The sequence below is a fragment of the Salvelinus sp. IW2-2015 genome, linkage group LG20 (genome assembly GCF_002910315.2).
Source record: "Salvelinus sp. IW2-2015 linkage group LG20, ASM291031v2, whole genome shotgun sequence".
NCBI classification, from domain to species: Eukaryota; Metazoa; Chordata; class Actinopteri; order Salmoniformes; family Salmonidae; genus Salvelinus; species Salvelinus sp. IW2-2015.
Window position 1 is genome coordinate 78,201,955 of NC_036860.1, and position 17,075 is coordinate 78,219,029.

General features: G+C 42.8%; 2 protein-coding genes and 1 pseudogene across 4 annotated transcripts in view; 1 reads left to right on the forward strand and 2 right to left on the reverse strand.

Moving 5' to 3' along the window:
- Positions 1-15,107, reverse strand: part of LOC111981427 (apolipoprotein L3) — a 47,058-nt gene extending 31,951 nt beyond the window's left edge. For 2 of the 3 annotated variants that reach the window (XM_070449682.1, XM_070449681.1), the window contains exons 1-2: positions 14,975-15,107; positions 14,702-14,795 (exon numbers count right to left, since the gene is read on the reverse strand). In XM_070449682.1, coding sequence (XP_070305783.1) covers positions 14,702-14,792 — 91 coding nt within the window. In that variant the 5' untranslated portion in view covers positions 14,793-14,795; positions 14,975-15,107. Of the gene's footprint in view, positions 1-14,701; positions 14,796-14,974 lie in introns of those variants that run through there. The other variant, XM_024012684.3, reaches the window with a different exon arrangement.
- LOC139022485 (apolipoprotein L3-like) lies at positions 4,800-5,598 on the forward strand (annotated as a pseudogene).
- LOC111980128 (uncharacterized) lies at positions 12,201-14,452 on the reverse strand (the record flags this gene model as incomplete). The annotated part of the gene is made up of 4 exons (XM_024010788.3): positions 12,201-13,294; positions 13,412-13,537; positions 13,730-13,765; positions 13,863-14,452. Coding segments are annotated over 4 exons (1,743 nt in total), but the record flags the coding sequence as incomplete, so codon positions are not given.
- Positions 15,108-17,075: the final 1,968 nt, after the last annotated feature.

Consider the following 17,075-nt stretch of genomic DNA (forward strand, 5'->3'; position numbering starts at 1 on the left):
CTGTACAGAAACCCAGCCTAAAACCCCAAACAGCAAGCAATGCAGGTGTAGAAGCACGGTGGCTAGGAAAAACTCCCTAGAAAGGCCAAAACCTAGAAAGAAACCTAGAGAGGAACCAGGCTATGAGGGGTGGCCAGTCCTCTTCTGGCTGTGCCGGGTGGAGATTATAACAGAACATGGCCAAGATGTTTCAAAATGTTCATAAATGACAAGCATGGTCAAATAATAATCAGGAATAAATGTCAGTTGGCTTTTCATAGCCGATAATTAAGAGTTGAAAACAGCAGGTCTGGGACAGGTAGGGGTTCCATAACCGCAGGCAGAACAGTTGAAAACTGGACAGCAGCAAGCCAGGGGACTGGGACAGCAAGGAGTCATCATGCCCGGTAGTCCTGACATATGGTCCTAGGGCTCAGTTCCTCCGAGAGAGAGAAAAGAAGAGAGAAGGAGAGAATTAGAGAGAGCCAAGATGTTCAAAATGTTCATAAATGACAAGCATGTCAAATAATAATCAGGAATAAATGTCAGTTGGCTTTTCATAGCCGATCATTAAGAGTTGAAAACAGCAGGTCTGGGACAGGTAGGGGTTCCATAACTGCAGGCAGAACAGAGGGTGCAGTGCGTCCTATGCCTGTTCTCCCGGCTCCTGACTGGCGGGCGGCTCTGGCGGCTCCTGACTGACGGACGGCTCTGACGGCTCGGACAAGACGGGCGGCTCTGACGGCTCGGGACAGACGGACGGCTCAGATGGCGCTGGGCAGGCAGGCAGCTCAGATGGCGCTGGGCAGGCAGGCAGCTCAGATGGCGCTGGCAGGCAGGCAGCTCAGATGGCGCTGGGCAGACGGGCAGCTCAGATGGCGGCAGACGGGCAGCTCAGATGGCGTGTGGCAGACGGGCAGCTCAGATGCGCTGGGCAGACGGGCAGCTCAATGACGCTGGGCAGGCAGGAGCTCAAACGCGCGCTGGGCAGGCAGGCAGCTCAAATGGCGCTGGGCAGACGGCAGACTCTGGCCGGCTGAGGCGCACAGTAGGCCTGGTGCGTGGTGCCGGAACTGTGGGTACCGGGCTAAGGACCCGCACCTCAAGGTAGTGCGGGAGCAGCAACAGGGCGCACAGGGCTTGGAGACGCACAGGAGGCTTGGTGCGTGGTGCCGGAACTGGTGGTACCGGCTGGAGACACGCACCACAGGGCGAGTGCGTGGAGAGAACAAGGCTCTGGAGACGCACTGGAAGCCTGGTGCGTGGTGTAGGCCACTGGTGGTACTGGGCTGTGGGTGAGCACTGGAGATATGTGCCTACTACGCGCACCTCTCCCTTAGGCTCCCTCCCACATTTGCCCGGTACGAGCGGAGCGCAGGCATAGGACGCACTGCACCCTCCCAGCGCCCCGGAGACACAGCACGCAGAGCCGACGCAGGATACCCTGGACCGAAACGGCGTACCGGAGACCAGACGCGCTGAGCAGGCACAATCACCCTGGCTGGATGCCCACACTCACATGACACTTCGGGGGCCCTATAGCGCACTGGGCTATGGGCACGTACTGGCGACACCGTGCGCTTAACCGCATAACACGGTGCCTGACCAGTAACGCGCTGCTTATAATAAGCACGAGGAGTGAGCTCAGGTCTGCTACCTGGCTTAGCCAAACTCCTCTTTAGCCCCCCCCGCCTCTCGTACCTGTCGCGCTGCCGTGCTGCCTCCTCATATCTCCGCCGCTCAGCTTTCGCTCCCTCCAGCTCAGCTTTGGGGCGACGATATTCCCCAGCCTGTGCCCAGGGTCCTTCTCTGTTTATAATCTCCTCCCATGTCCAGGAGTCCTGAGATTTTGGCCGCTGCTGCTGCTGCTGTTGCTGCCCGTTACCACGCTGCTTAGTCCTTTTGTGGTGGGTGATTCTGTAACGCTCGTCGTAATCCTCCTCGTCTGAGGAGGAGCAAGGATCGGACCAAAGCGCAGCGTGGTTTGAATGCATACTTTAATATTTAAACGAAGACGAAAAACACTTGACAAAATACAAAACAATAAACGACGTGAACAAATGAACGAAAACAGTACCGTGTGGCGAACACAGACACGGCAACAATCACCCACCAACAAACAGTGAAAACAGTCAACCTTAATATGGTTCCCAATCAGAGACAATGACAAACACCTGCCTCTGATTGAGAACCATATTAGGCCAAACAATAAACCCAACATAGAAACACATAACATAGAATGYCMACCCAGCTCACGTCCTGACCAACTAAACAAGACTGAACAAAGGAAATAAGGTCAGGAACGTGACAACCATGGCCTATTTATTGCCTAACCTCTCTTATCTTACCTCATTTGCACTCTGTCTATTCACACACTGAATATAGACTTTTCTTTTTTTTTTCTACTGTATTATTGACTGTATGTTTGTTTATTCCATGTGTAACTCTGTGTTGTTGTATGTGTCGAACTGCTGTGCTTTATCTTGGCCAGGTCGCAGTTGTAAATGAGAACTTGTTGTCAACTAGCCTACCTGGTTAAATAAAGGTGAAATAACAAAAATAAAATTGCTGCCAGAATGACCTGCCCTCTCCTCATCTATTTTAAGAGGGATGCTAAGCCCTTCTTTATAACCAGCCTCCTCAATGTAGAAGTACTGGCCTTCTAGGTGAACAGTTGCATACAGATCAGCCAGGAGCTTTGTGACAGGATAGAGGAAAGGTAAGTGGAATGCCCATCACAATCCACCAGTGTAGCTTGCCTAGTAGGCTATAGAGTGGTGAGGAGGAGTCTACCGTGTCCGGAAGCAACTTCACTATTCATTTTCTGGATTCAGGCTAACTCAAAACATCGTTTTAAGCTTTGTTTGACTATTTACAGTCACAGCTGATTTTCGGGATTGTATATTGATTCGCTCTCCTTAAATATTTGTCATCTGATGTATTYGTTTCAGTCTCTGAATTGTTTAGCCAAACTTTTCACCACCAGCTCCTGATATCAGGGCATATATACTACAATCTGTGTCCTGAAACAGCCTAGTGTGCATGTGCACCCAGCTATATCCTGTCCCAAGCCTGTTGTCCCTGTTTTTCCCTGGCTAAACTAGCTGGTTAGCTCAACTATGCTAGTTTCGTCCTCATTGCCAAACTTCATAAATACTGCACCCTCAACTTCAAAAAGTCCTTTGCTACAATCATGTAACTAAGAAATTCAAGAAAATKWAAAATTATTTGTTTTGTTGAATAGCCATGACTGGTTTGAGCTATCTGTCGTGTCATAAGACAACGGTGACGAAGGATATCATTGCTACTTAACGCAGATCCAAGTTCTGTTTTGAGATCCACCAGCATCATTGACGTAGGGTTAGCTGGATGTTTTTGACTGGTCTCGGAACTGTGATAACAGGCAGCCTCTCCCTGCTTGGCTCAATGGGATATGTAGTGATTTTGCCAACACAGCCAGATATGTACACATAGTCAGTTTTAAAATGTTAAAGGTACAAGACTATCTTATTTGTTGATTTAAATCATGCTTTATTAATATAATGAGTAATCGAGGAATGTCACAACTTAACTGACACAAAAAAATTGAAAAAATAGCAACTCTACAGAGCGCCAATGGCTACAATGAATGTCAATTACTTCCTGAAACGAAGGGTCCTCAGAGCCCCTTCTCACCACTCTATTAGTATTAAAGTAGTACTTTCAATGCTCTTCAGTGTCATTATACAAACATTTGAAAAAAGATGCTACGACAGCCTGAAAGTACATTTGAGGAAGATCCCCACAATTGTATTTGTTTATTTAAAATGCCTGTAAAAAAACATGGTCCTACCTAGTAATTACACACGATACAGTGTATTCTCCTTAATACTCTTTATTTGGGCTAACAGGGCAGGTGTCATTCCATGGATAGAGTGCCTTTTGGGTAGTGTAATTTTGCCAAAAATAACTATATATATATATATATATATATTTCACCTAATTATAACATTCTGTCATAAAGATCAACTTTACAACCAACGTTTTTCTGTGTTGATGTGTTATGCTCGTCGACACGCTCAGTTTTCCACCACAAAATGGACAAAAAGAGAAGAATCCACTCGGCTGCTTTCTCACTATGATTTGACTATTAGATGTTCAATGTTTATTCATGTTTTTTAATTTTTTTAAGGAATAGTATTACTATATTAAAACGAGAGTTCAGTTCACATTACAGGGTTGACCTTAGCCTGAAAACCCAAAGTTGAATTTAACTGAATTCTACATCGTGCAAAAATGAGCATTTGTCCTCTCACAACCTCTACATGCCAGCATGTTGAATACAATTACATTTGAACTTTCTTTACTGGTTGTCCGTGCAGTTGGTCCTTTTGCAGGTAGGAATGTGAGACAATATATCCACAGGAAAGTATAATTAAATCCACTTTTCAAAGCGCTGGTAGTGCGTTCAGATTCCTATCACCTGAAGCATGCATACTTGCCGAGCTCGTGCACCTGTTTACATGGTTCTGCGCATGCTTCAGGTGTGATTAATGTGTGTYCGGGGGATCCCTGTGTCTTTGGGAACCAGGGCTATCACTCAATGCAAGCCATTTCGATCTACGGTGTCCACAGATTGATTTAATTGGGGGCACTACAGTGTAGATGACAAAAAAACGTAGCTTCACTGTCCGAATACATATGGAGGGGAGTGTACAGTAGGTCTATTTGAGTACAGTAAATATATGTTGAATCTCTCTCCCTTCTCTTAGGAAGGACCAGCACCTCAGAATGACAATCCTGTTCCAAGAGGCTGCTCGGTGATTCATTGGGCTGTTCAGCCAGCGCCGACCCAGGATGGAGCAGTTTCTAACAGATCTGGAGGAGAATGCTGTGCAGCTGGACAGGATGAAGCTGGGGGCTAAGATCTCCAGTGTGGCAGGCAGCTCAGTGGGGGCAGCTGGGGGGATCCTCTCGATCGCGGGCATAGCTCTGTCCCTTGTTACTGTTGGGGTGTCACTGGGTCTCACCATTACAGGAGCCAGCCTGGGGTTCACCAGAAGGGTCAACAGTTTAACCACTGGTATCACAGAGATGAAGGTCAATAACATTCATTAGAAGAAAGCCAGAGAAGTCTTCCAGAATTTCATGGAGGATGTGGAGAGTCTCCAGGAGTGTCTGGATGATGTGGCTAGAAAGGAGGTGCTCCTGGGGMAGAGAGGGTTGAACGTCTTGGTTGGAACAGGGAAAGCTATTGGCACTACTGGGGCAATCAGAAAAGGTATCGACTCCATAGTGGACTGTGGCTCTGGTTTGAAGGCAGTGAAGGCCTTTACAAATGAAGATCTGATCACCAGCACTGGTAAGTTGGCGCGCCAGGACGGCAAAGCTCTTTCTATCCCCGCCAATGTCTTATTCATTGGCCTGGATGTTGTCTTTATCTGTAAAGACAGAATTAGCCTGGCAAAAGGCAGCAAGAGTGAAAGATCCTAGCTCATCCTTGCACTGTGGCGCACAGAGCTGGACTCCTGGCAGAGGATCCATGACTCGCTGTGTAGAGGTCTATTAATGTTAAAGAAGAGCCAGAGAATCCTGGAACACCCATTTTACCATCTGGATGAAAAGTTGAGAGTAAATTAGTCTGAGCTCTATTCAATCTGTATCGCTGAAAAGTTACAGATTACGCAATAGAAATGTAAAGAATTTCCGATTGAGTCGATATATGCAACGTTTACCGTGAATGCAGTCTCCACTGCCTTTACCTTTCAATCACGCTGTAACGCTGAACTTCCGCGATACGGATTGAATAGAGCCCTAGGATGAGTATAACATAGCAGGATGACGCAATGATTTACCAGTCTTTGAGGTCTTTGAAGAGGGGAGTTTGTACCCCTGCAGAAGCAGGTTTCATCAATAATTCAGTATATTCAAGCTGATCATTTAAAATCAATTATACAATTTGATGTAAAGCAACAATTTAAAAAATGTATTGATTTACCAGATTGGTCTGTCATTCATTTAGGAAGATAATCCACTGGTTATTGGAAGTAAACTAATTCTCAATCCGACATTAAACAATAACAGTGATTGCATTATCCACAGCATAGTCATCCTATTGAATTATGATCCATTGTAGTGATTTCCTTTTTATATACTACTGGAAATGGTGTGCATGTCATCTTTAAGCCATCTTTGGGATTTACTTTTGAAATGCTATATGTATCAGTAGAAACTGAAAGCTTTGTTTGGTGTTACGGGTATGATTTCAAGGCCAATCAGAAAGGCGATATATGTTATGGTGGACCATAACGTAATACGTATTACCGCTTCTCTAACTTAGCAGGGTATTTTCTAGTTCTCTATATTTCAGAAAATGTTCTTGGGAATTGTGTATTAATCCTGCCTTTTGATAATAAAGACAATTTAATCTACAACCTATTTTCAGTCTCTCATAGAGAGGGAAAGGGAGTACAGTAACCAAAGCTGAGGAGGGTCTGAAAGGCTTTGAGGGGAAGGAAATGGAGGAAGAGACAGAGGAGGTAGAGTAGGGAGGCCAGAAGAGAGATCACATATCCACTATATTGAGAGATGTTTATCATTAAAACCTATCAGCTCTCCACCAGACCATGTAATGAGCCAACACTAACTGACACATCTCAGTGAATATTTCCTCATAGTATTTTCTCACCATTAAAGGATCCAATTGCATTCTCATAATGTTTCCTAAATTGATTTTTGTTGTCTAGGAACCGTGTAAATACACTGCACTTAAACAACATTTTAATGTTAAAACTGTACATATTTATCAACAATTGATCATGTACTCAATTAAATGTAAATGTACAAATGTAGCTGGCTACATGCTCTATGTGTGTGTTTCAACAGGATGTGTGGTGAACAGTTCAGATCCTACATCAGCCCCACCACACCTCACCTGGTCTGACCTCAGGATCATTGTCAGTCAGAGCTGTAAGACACAATAAAAGAGAAGAGGGAGATTAAGAATTTGCTGACTTCCTGATGACACAAGCATAATGTGTATACTTACTGACATGTACTGTTTGTGAATGTGAATCATTATAATTGCCATTACCAAGCATTCCTGAAAACAGACATAGAATCAATCACAAACTGGCTCTGATTATCACAGGTACAATGTGTGTATATAGCTGCCTTTGATTACCATACCTGTTGACTGTTTCCAAGGCAACAGGGCATGACACTGGCTGTAAAAAGCTATTGCCTCTCAGGCTGTCCTATGCAAGTCTTCCTGGTTTTGTTTCCTTGTATGCAAAATGTTGAAAAGTGATTCCTTTTCCAGGCCAAAGTCCAGAGATAAATGATATGGTCAAGGGATTTAACACTTTCTGTATATATAGGATTACAGATAAGGAACTCATGTTTTAGGATTATTTATAATCACCATTACAATAAGTTTTGTGGAAGCAGAAAAGATCAGGTAAAACATATGGAGGGTTCTTATTGTGTTCTGTTGTACAACACAATGCCTTTGTCTTCAAATCAAATCAAATTTTATTGGTCACATACACATGGTTAGCAGATGTTAATGCGAGTGTAGCGAAATGCTTGTGCTTCTAGTTCCGACTACGCAGTAATATCTAACAAGTAATCTAAMAAATTCACAACTACCTTATACAGACAAATGTAAGGGATTAATAAGAATATGTACATATAAATATATGGATGAGCGATGGCCGTGCAGCATAGGCAAGATGCAGTAGATGGTGTAGAATACAGTATATACATATGAGATGAGTAATGTAGGATATGTAAACATTATTAAAGTGGCGTGTGATACTAGTGATACCATTTATTTAAATGGCCAGAGATTTGAGTCAGTATGTTGGCAGCAGCCTCTGTATGTTAGTGATGGCTGTTCAACAGTCTGATAGCCTTAAAATAGAAGCTGTTTTTCAGTCTCTCGGTCCCAGCTTTGATGCACCTGTACTGACTTCACCTTCTGGATGATAGCGGGGTGAACAGGCAGTGGCTCGGGTGGTTGTTGTCCTTGATGATCTTTTTGGCCTTCCTGTGACATCAGGTGCTGTAGGTGTCCTGGAGGGCAGGTAGTTTGCCCCCGGTGATGTGTTTTGCATCTGTAGAACCTTGCATTGAGGGCTGTGCAGTTGCCGTACCAGGCGGTGATACAGCCCGACATTTTTTGCTGTACATATGACTACAGGCTGCATCACTGTGATGACCGGTATTAAATTATGTCATGATAAAAATGAGAACGCAGTACAAACGACCAATTAAAAAATAGGATTTATTCTATCATTTTTTACAATGGTGTTTCAGAACACCAGCAACTAGGCCTATTATTGTTAAAACAAATGAGACCAGACAGGAACCATCCCTTTTCATTTAACATCTCCTAGAAACTTTTTCACACAAGTCAGCATCAGAATAAATTGCAGTAACATGTTTCGTTGCCGTTTAGGTACTGATCGAAATTTACTGGGGGGTTGACAAACTTTTTTTTTGCTTTGGGGAGGATTGTATGTTTTTGGGGGGGACACTGGGAGGGTAGTGCGTTTTTTACCTGGTTTACATTTGCTCTTCTGCTCGTATTTTTCCTATAAACAATGGCTTGACATACATTTGATATTACCCTAATAAAGTTTAGAAACATTTGGTATGGTGTGGCTGTTATTAAGGCCTATCGGAGTTAATCCTATAATCTAAAATATAATGCTCATCTTTATACAAAATATTTGGATCGAAAATGTACAAATTACCCTCATTCTGTACGTCTATATCTGTATAGCAGACGCAGTAGCTATCTGACATGAAGAAATGCATGCCGGTATTTTAGCATGCCACTGGAATATATACAGTATACAGTGGGGAGAAACAAGTATTTGATACACTGCCGATTATGCAGGTTTTCCTACTACAAAGCATGTAGAGGTTTGTAATTTATCATAGGTACACTTCAACTGTGAGAGACGGAATCTAAACAAAAATCCAGAAAATCACATTGTATGATTTTAAGTAATTAATTTGCATTTTATTGCATGACATAAGTATTTGATACATCAGAAAAGCAGAACTTAATATTTGGTACAGAAACCTTTGTTTGCAATTACAGAGATCATACGTTTCCTGTAGTTCTTGACCAGGTTTGCACACACTGCAGCAGGGATTTTGGCCCACTCCTCCATACAGAACTTCTCCAGATCCTTCAGGTTTCGGGGCTGGCGCTGGGCAATACGGACTTTCAGCTCCCTCCAAAGATTTTCTATTGGGTTCAGGCTGGAGACTGTCTAGGCCACTCCAGGACCTTGAGATGCTTCTTACGGAGCCACTACTTAGTTGCCCTGGCTGTGTGTTTTGGGTCGTTGTCATGCTGGAAGACCCAGCCACGACCCATCTTCAATGCTCTTACTGAGGGAAGGAGGTTGTTGGCCAAGATCTCGCAATACATGGCCCCATCCATCCTCCCTCAATACGGTGCAGTCGTCCTGTCCCCATTGCAGAAAGGCATCCCCAAAGAATGATGTTTCCACCTCCATGCTTCACGGTTGGGATGGTGTTCTTGGGGTTGTACTCATCCTTCTTCTTCCTCCAAACACGGCGAGTGGAGTTTAGACCAAAAAGCTCTATTTTTGTCTCATCAGACCACATGACCTTCTCCATTCCTCCTCTTGATCATCCAGATGGTCATTGGCAAACTTCAGACGGGCCTGGACATGCGCTGGCTTGAGCAGGGGGACCTTGCGTGCGCTGCAGGATTTTAATCCATGATGCGTAGTGTGTTACTAATGGTTTTCTTTGAGACTGTGGTCCCAGCTCTCTTCAGGTCATTGACCAGTCCTGCCGTGTAGTTCTGGGCTTGATCCCTCACATTCCTCATGATCATTGATGCCCCACGAGGTGAGATCTTGCATGGAGCCCCAGACCGAGGGTGATTGACCGTCATCTTGAACTTCTTCCATTTCTAATAATGCGCCAACAGTTGTTGCCTTCTTACCAAGCTGCTTGCCTATTGTCCTGTAGCCATCCCAGCCTTGTGCAGGTCTACAATTTATCCCTGATGTCCTTACACAGCTCTCTGGTCTGGCCATGGAGAGGTTGGAGTATGTTTGATTGAGTGTGTGGACAGGTGTCTTTTATACAGGTAACGAGTTCAAACAGGTGCCGTTAATACAGGTAATGAGTGGAGAGCAGGAGGCTCTTAAGAAAAAACTAACAGGTCTGTGAGAGCCGGAATTCTTACTGGTGGTAGGTGATCAAATACTTATGTCATGCAATAAAATGCTAATTATTACTTAAAAATCATACAATGTGATTTCTGGATTTTTGTTTTAGATTCCGTCTCTCACAGTTGAAGTGTACCTATGATAAAAATTACAGACCTCTACATGCTTTGTAAGTAGGAAAACCTGCAAAATCGGCAGTGTATCAAATACTTGTTCTCCCCACTGTATATCTTTGCGGTTAGGCATAAGCTTCTCTTCCTTTATATATGATATACAGTACCAGTCAAAAGTTTGGACACGCCTACTCATTCAAGTGTTTTTCTTTATTTTTACTATTTTCCACATTGTAGAATAATTAAGAAGACATCAAAACTATGAAATAACACATGGAATCATGTAGTAACCAAAAAAAGTGTTAAACAAATAAAAATATATTTTAGATTCTTCAAAGAAGCCACCCTTTGCCTTGATGATAGCTTTGCACACTCTTGGCATTATCTCAACCAGCTTCACCTGGAATGCTTTTCCAACAGTCTTGAAGGAGTTCCCACATATGCTGAGCACTTGTTGGCTACTTTTCCTTCACGTCGACCTCATGGCTTGGTTTTTGCTCTGACATGCACTGTCAACTGTGGGTTCTTATATAGACAGGTGTACCTTTCCAAATAATGTCCAATCAATTGAATTTAGCGCAGGTGGACTCCAATCAAGTTGTAGAAACATCTCAAGGATGATCAATGGAAACAGGGTGCACCTGAGCTCAATTTTCAGTCTCATAGCAAAGGGTCTGAATACTTATGTAAATAAGGTATTTTTGTTTTGAAAGTTTAATACATTTCCTAAAATTTCTAAAAACCTGTTTTGCTTTGTCATTGTGGGGTATTGTGTGTAGATTGATGAGAAAAAAATATTTTATCATTTTTAGAATAAGGCTGTAATGTAACAAAATGTGGAAAAAGTCAAGGTGTCTGAATACATTCCGAATGCATTGTATACAGTATGTATTTCTTTAACTGACAAATAAAATCCATCAATCCAAATTGTGCAGTGGCCATTTGATGAATGGAAAGAGGCATMTGTTACAAAACACCAAAAAGTTGAATGACATTCAGAGATTGTCAAGCCAAGCCTTCAATTTTCTGTTTGTGGAGATTGACATGTTCTATTTGTTGTGGTGTTGAAAACGTAAAYCATGATTTTGAAGTGCCCAAAGTCGGTATGCTTTGTTTATTGTTTGTGTGGTCATTGGCACAGAAACATGTTGGTGGAACATTTGTTGCATATATTTATAATTATAAATATGGCATAAACATTTAGAAAACCTGATTCACCCCTAGCTGATTATTGTCTGCAGCCGGCTCTGATCGTAGTGTCATGAAACAGGCAGGGAGAGGGAACTTGTCTGTGGTGGTYGGCAAACCCTCAATCTTCTGGCCCGTAGCCCTGTGTCGCATTAACTGTGCCACACAAGCATGCTGAAGTAGTAAAGTCGATATCCACGATTATAAACACAGGCTCGGTACAGTTATTGTTATTTGTGGTCGTAACAATGATTTAGTATTAATTCTATGAGGGGGGAGGGTGTTCAATTTATTTTACAGTACAAGGGGAGGGTCATGTGAAAAAATGTGTAACTTCGGGGAGGGTGTCATCATTTTTTAGGACAACTTCAGTTGGACAAGCCCCTCCCCCCAGTACATTTCGATCTGTCCCTTTGCAAGAGGTCTTCAACTTCCAGTGAAGTGAGGAATGTGAGTCTCCTGTGTATGAAGGTACATGTCACCAACACAATATTGAAAACATTATTACATTTCACTTTCAGTATTGTGACTACTCTGAACACATATTTTGGAAACATATGGCCATGATATTAAACATACTACTTTAAAAAGCAAAGTGCCAAGCTGAATACGTTTCATTAAATTGAACAGATTGTTTAATTTATTATAACATTAAATTGTAAAGTTGATTATAAAATTAGACTTGTGTACAGAATGATTGATGAAAATGAAAAAAGTGCTTTGTGTCATCTCTTTATTTTTAATTGTTGAACATTCTAAGTGCCACTGTACAGTATGTTTGAGAGGCCCTAACTTCAGACTGTTAAGTCATTTATGTTGTCCTACTGTGTCATACACATCGATTTCTTCCCTCTCAGCTTCTCCTCCAGAGGGTAAAATGGCTGCTCCAGGATGATCCGACTTTTCTCTAATGTTAATAGACCTCTACACAGCGTGTCATGGATCCTCTGCCAGGAGTCCATCTCTGTGCGCCACAATGCTGATCTGGCACGGATGAGCTGGGATCTCTCACTCTTGCTGCCTTTGGCCAGGCTGACGCTGTCTTTACAGATGAAGAAGTCATCCAGGCCAATGAAGAGGGCGTTGAGGGTGATGAGACCAGCCCGCGCTGACTTRGAGAGGRCTAGTGGGGTGCCTTTGGCCACCTGTCCAATGTCYGGGATGTCCTCGGCTAGCTTGGRCAGGTTTTGTGCTACTTTGCCTTCCTGGAGCGCCAACTTACCAGYGCTTGTGATCAGWTCTTTGTTTCTAAGGACTTCTGCTGACTTAAAACCTGAGGAAAGGTCAACTAGGGAGTCAATGCGTTTTCCGATGGTCCAAGTGGTGGCAATCACCTTCCYTGCTCCAACCATGTCCACCCTGCTCTGCCCCARRATGGGCTCTATATTCCTGGCCACATCCTCCAGACACTCCTGGAGACTCTCCACATCCTCCATGAAAYTCTGGAAGACTTYWCTGGCTTTCTTCTMATGGATGCTATTGACCTTCATCTCTGTGATACCAGTAGTTAAACTGTTGACCCCACTGGTGACCCCCAGGCTGACCCCTGCAATGGTGAGAGCCAGTGACACCCCAGCAGTGACAGGGGTCAGAGCTAAGCCCACGATGGATAGGATCCCTCCAGCCGCCCCCACTGAGCTGCCTGCCACACTGGAGATCTTAGCCCCCAGCTTCATCCTGTCCAGCTGCACAGCATTTTCTTCCAGCTCGGTCAGAAACTGCTCCATCCTGGGTCGGCGCTGGCTGAACCGGCCAATGAAGCGCTGAGCAGCCCCTTGGAACAGGAACGTTAGTCTGACGTACGGGTCCATCCTGTCGGAGGGGAAAGATATCTATTTACTGTTTTCCAATAGACTAGTTCTTGAATCTTGTTAAAGAATGTCAACATAAGTTTTAAGAGAAGAACCAAACCATGGCAGAATAACCTACCTGGTCTCACTCAGCTGATTCAAATGTTGGAGCATATTTTGTATGGACTCTTCACTCACATCACCAAGGTTGACCACAGGGATGTCATTCCTCTTTTTCCAAAACGTCATTTGACTGATGGAGCTACTGTAGTAATGAATATTCATTTCAACATTAAATTATATTCATTACATTATTTTGTGGCATTTGAATTATATCACATAAGCCAAAGAACCTTGTMAAATGACCTATCTGAGAAGGACAAAAATGAAAGGAAAATAATACAACTATGCTAATGTAATATACATGCTGATATTAAAACTGTGTGAGGGATCTTACCCAAGTTTATTCTCAGGCTGTTGTCTGATTTGTAATCTAGAAGGAAAGAATGGACATCAAATGTTTGTAAAATGGCAATAAAGAACATTACATAAGTTAATGTTGAAGAAATTGTGATAGGAGCTCCACTTACCCCTTCTCCATTCTTTTACAGACCTGCTGGCTGATTTGTATGTATCTGTCCAGCTGGAGGGCCAGCACCTCTACATTGAGGAGGCTGGGCATAAAGAAGGACTTAGCATCCCTCTTAAAGTGGATGAGGAGAGGGCAGGATATCCTGGCAGTAGTGATGACAGCCTGAACACTGGCAGGGCTCGTCCCCTGAGGCAGACAGAGGAACCTGTTCTCCTCAAACACCAACAGACAGGTGACCGCCAGACACTCCACAGCATGCAGGAAGTAATCCAGCTTCTCCAGGCCTCCCAGAGTGTCCTTTAGTACAGCTCCCAGCTCCTTCTCCAGCTCCTCACGCCTACTGTCTGCAGTCCCCTGGGTCAGACCGCTCCATACGAACTCCCCAAACGCCTTGGCCTTGGTCKCTGAGTTACGGACATGGTCGAACTTAAGGTCAATTCTSTCTGCCYTCTSCTTGATGTCCCTCATCATTTCYAGTTCTGTCTCCCTCTGAAGGGCCCATTTGGAATGCMTGTCACAGAACTCCCTCACTSTGTGAATGTGGCTGAGGGTGTYTGAGATGTACTGGCCCAAGWGCTCCCTTGTTAAYKCTGATCTGKAASAAAAGWRGGCYTCAGTYAGGAGCTTTACTATTGAATKCAGGATAATCAGTATATYAAATTACAAAGTTGTAGATTTAGAGTGCCTATCCAACTTTACACTTTTATTGAATGGCCTTTATTGAAAACCTTTGATTCTTTGTCAACACTGCCCTCTGTTGTCTATGTAAAGTAATCCAACAACACTCTCCTTTTTTTGCCACAGTAATTTATTGCCCCCAGTTATTAATAGTCTCACCGTGATATGGCGCTCTCCCTGCGTTTTCACATTTCCCAGTATGGTTGATATTGTTACTTAACTGAATTCTAGTTGCCTTGGTCATGTCCATTAACTGTGGATCAAATAGTCAACAATCATGAAAAATCGAAGTATACGTTTCTCTTCTGAAATAATTTAGAATCAGGATTCACATACATGGCATGGCTTACGTGGGCAAACATGTTTAGATACTTTTTGAAGTACAACATTTAATTTGTGTAAAAAAAATTGGATTTATTAAACCTCACTCACCTTGACAAAGACCCTACTGCACGCAGACAAAACTRAAATGTAGTCTCTTTAAATGGGTCAACATGTTTCGATTCGACTGGGGAATAGCCAAGTACCAAACGAGCAGGGTTGCCAGGTCCAGCTAAAATAACTGGATCAATGACCAGTCAAAACCTGCCCACAGGTCCTGAAAATTAACCCACATGTTGCAGCAAGAGAGGAGTTGTCACATTTATCCAATAAAGCTTTTTTCATAACATTATCGAGCGAATTAAGAAGGAATATCGACGTAATTTGTAATGACCTAGGCTAAGAAGCAACATTCGGTTTTCCATCAAAATAATAATTCTTCCAAGTTTAAGAATATGTCTCCATATACCACAAACCTCTGTGGTGACTTATTGCTATTATAATCATGTTACCAACGTAATTAGAACAGTAAAAAGTAGTTTATTGTCATACCCGTTGTACACAGTCTGATATACCACAGAGTTCAACCAATCAGCATTTAGGGCTCAAACCACCTAGTTTATAATTGTAAATAAATCCAGTTTGCGCATGTGCATAACTATAGATAAATCCGACAGGAGAGTTTGAGGAGAGTTTGAGTGATGTAAATTAGACAGAGGATCTCGAAATCTCTGTGCAAGAAACACTTGGACAAACTTCAAAAATATTATATTAGGCTATTTTCTGGCAATTGTGCCATTATTATGTGCCAGATGTTAAGACTACAAAACAATCAGTGGTGATTTTAGCATGTAAATCTATTGGTGGGGCAACAAGAACAAAAAGTGGGATRCATGCCAGCAAAGCCACTACACAACACAACACTAAACAATAGATTAATTGCACTATACCACTGCTACACCTGGCTGTCAGCAGAGCCTTGTCTGGCAGCGAAACAGTTCATTCAGCCTAATTTACTGTCTTTAAAAAATATATAGCTGATATGGCTGACTTGCTTAAACAAATGTGGTTTCTACTGACAATTAAGATGTACAAGCTATGGCATAAGGGGACGACAAGCGGATAAGAGGCAATCTATAAATTCGTTTAAGACATTAATGAGCGAGCTAGGAAGGACGTTCAGCACCTTTGAAATGTACTGTGACAGAATTCAGAACATGCACCTTCTTACAGTGTTCTCCCTGTACACCAAGTCAGAACCGTAGGATAAATAAAGGGGGCATATAAGCAGACAATGAAAGCTCTTACAATATTCAATGATTACGTTTCTCAAAAACAGGTTATAGGCTACATGTGCACCACCAAGTCAGAACAGTAGGTGAAATTAAGAGGTGAAAATAGACAAAATGATTAGGGTGAGGCACATGGGCTACTAACAGCTCACTACACAACACACACTTATGTATACTGTAACTAAGAAAGTAATACTATCTCCCTGGCATATTACATCATTTATGCAGCAGCATAGTAAACATTTTTGGACTCACCTTGTTGTGCTGTGACAAACTGATTATGCGCGGCAGTCTTCGTGGCCAATGTTTTTTTAATCAAACTTTGCTATCAAAGTCTGGAATTCTCTGGATTCATGGTGCTTTCAAGGCAACTGGGAACTCTAGGAAGAAAAAAAATAGTTAGTAATCTTCAGGTCGTAGCTCTAGAAAGATGCCCAAGTTCCCAATTTACAATTCCGAGTTGTATGAAAGTTCAAAACCTATTTTCCCAGCCGTAGCTCATTTTCCTGAGTTCCCAATTGTCTTGAACTCACTAAAGTCAGATTTTGCAGTTTCGAGTTAACAGTTGTTTTGAGCGCGGCACAAATTATGCATCATTGACATCATGGCCAATTTTTTWWATTTAACTAGGCAAGTCAGTTAAGAACAAATTCTTATTTACAATGACAGCCTAGGAACAGTGGGTTAACTGCCTTGTTCATGGGCAGAACGACAGATTCTTATCTTGTCAGCTCAGGGATTCAATCTAGCAACATTTCAGTTACTGGCCCAACTCTCTAACCACTAGGCTACCTGCCGCACCAGATGACAAGGATTAAAAAGGATTTGCCAGTAGATTGTCGACTTGATTTATGATGATTACTGCTAGCTAAGATTTTGAAAGTCCAATCAAAGCTACTGTAGACAAAACATGATTTGAT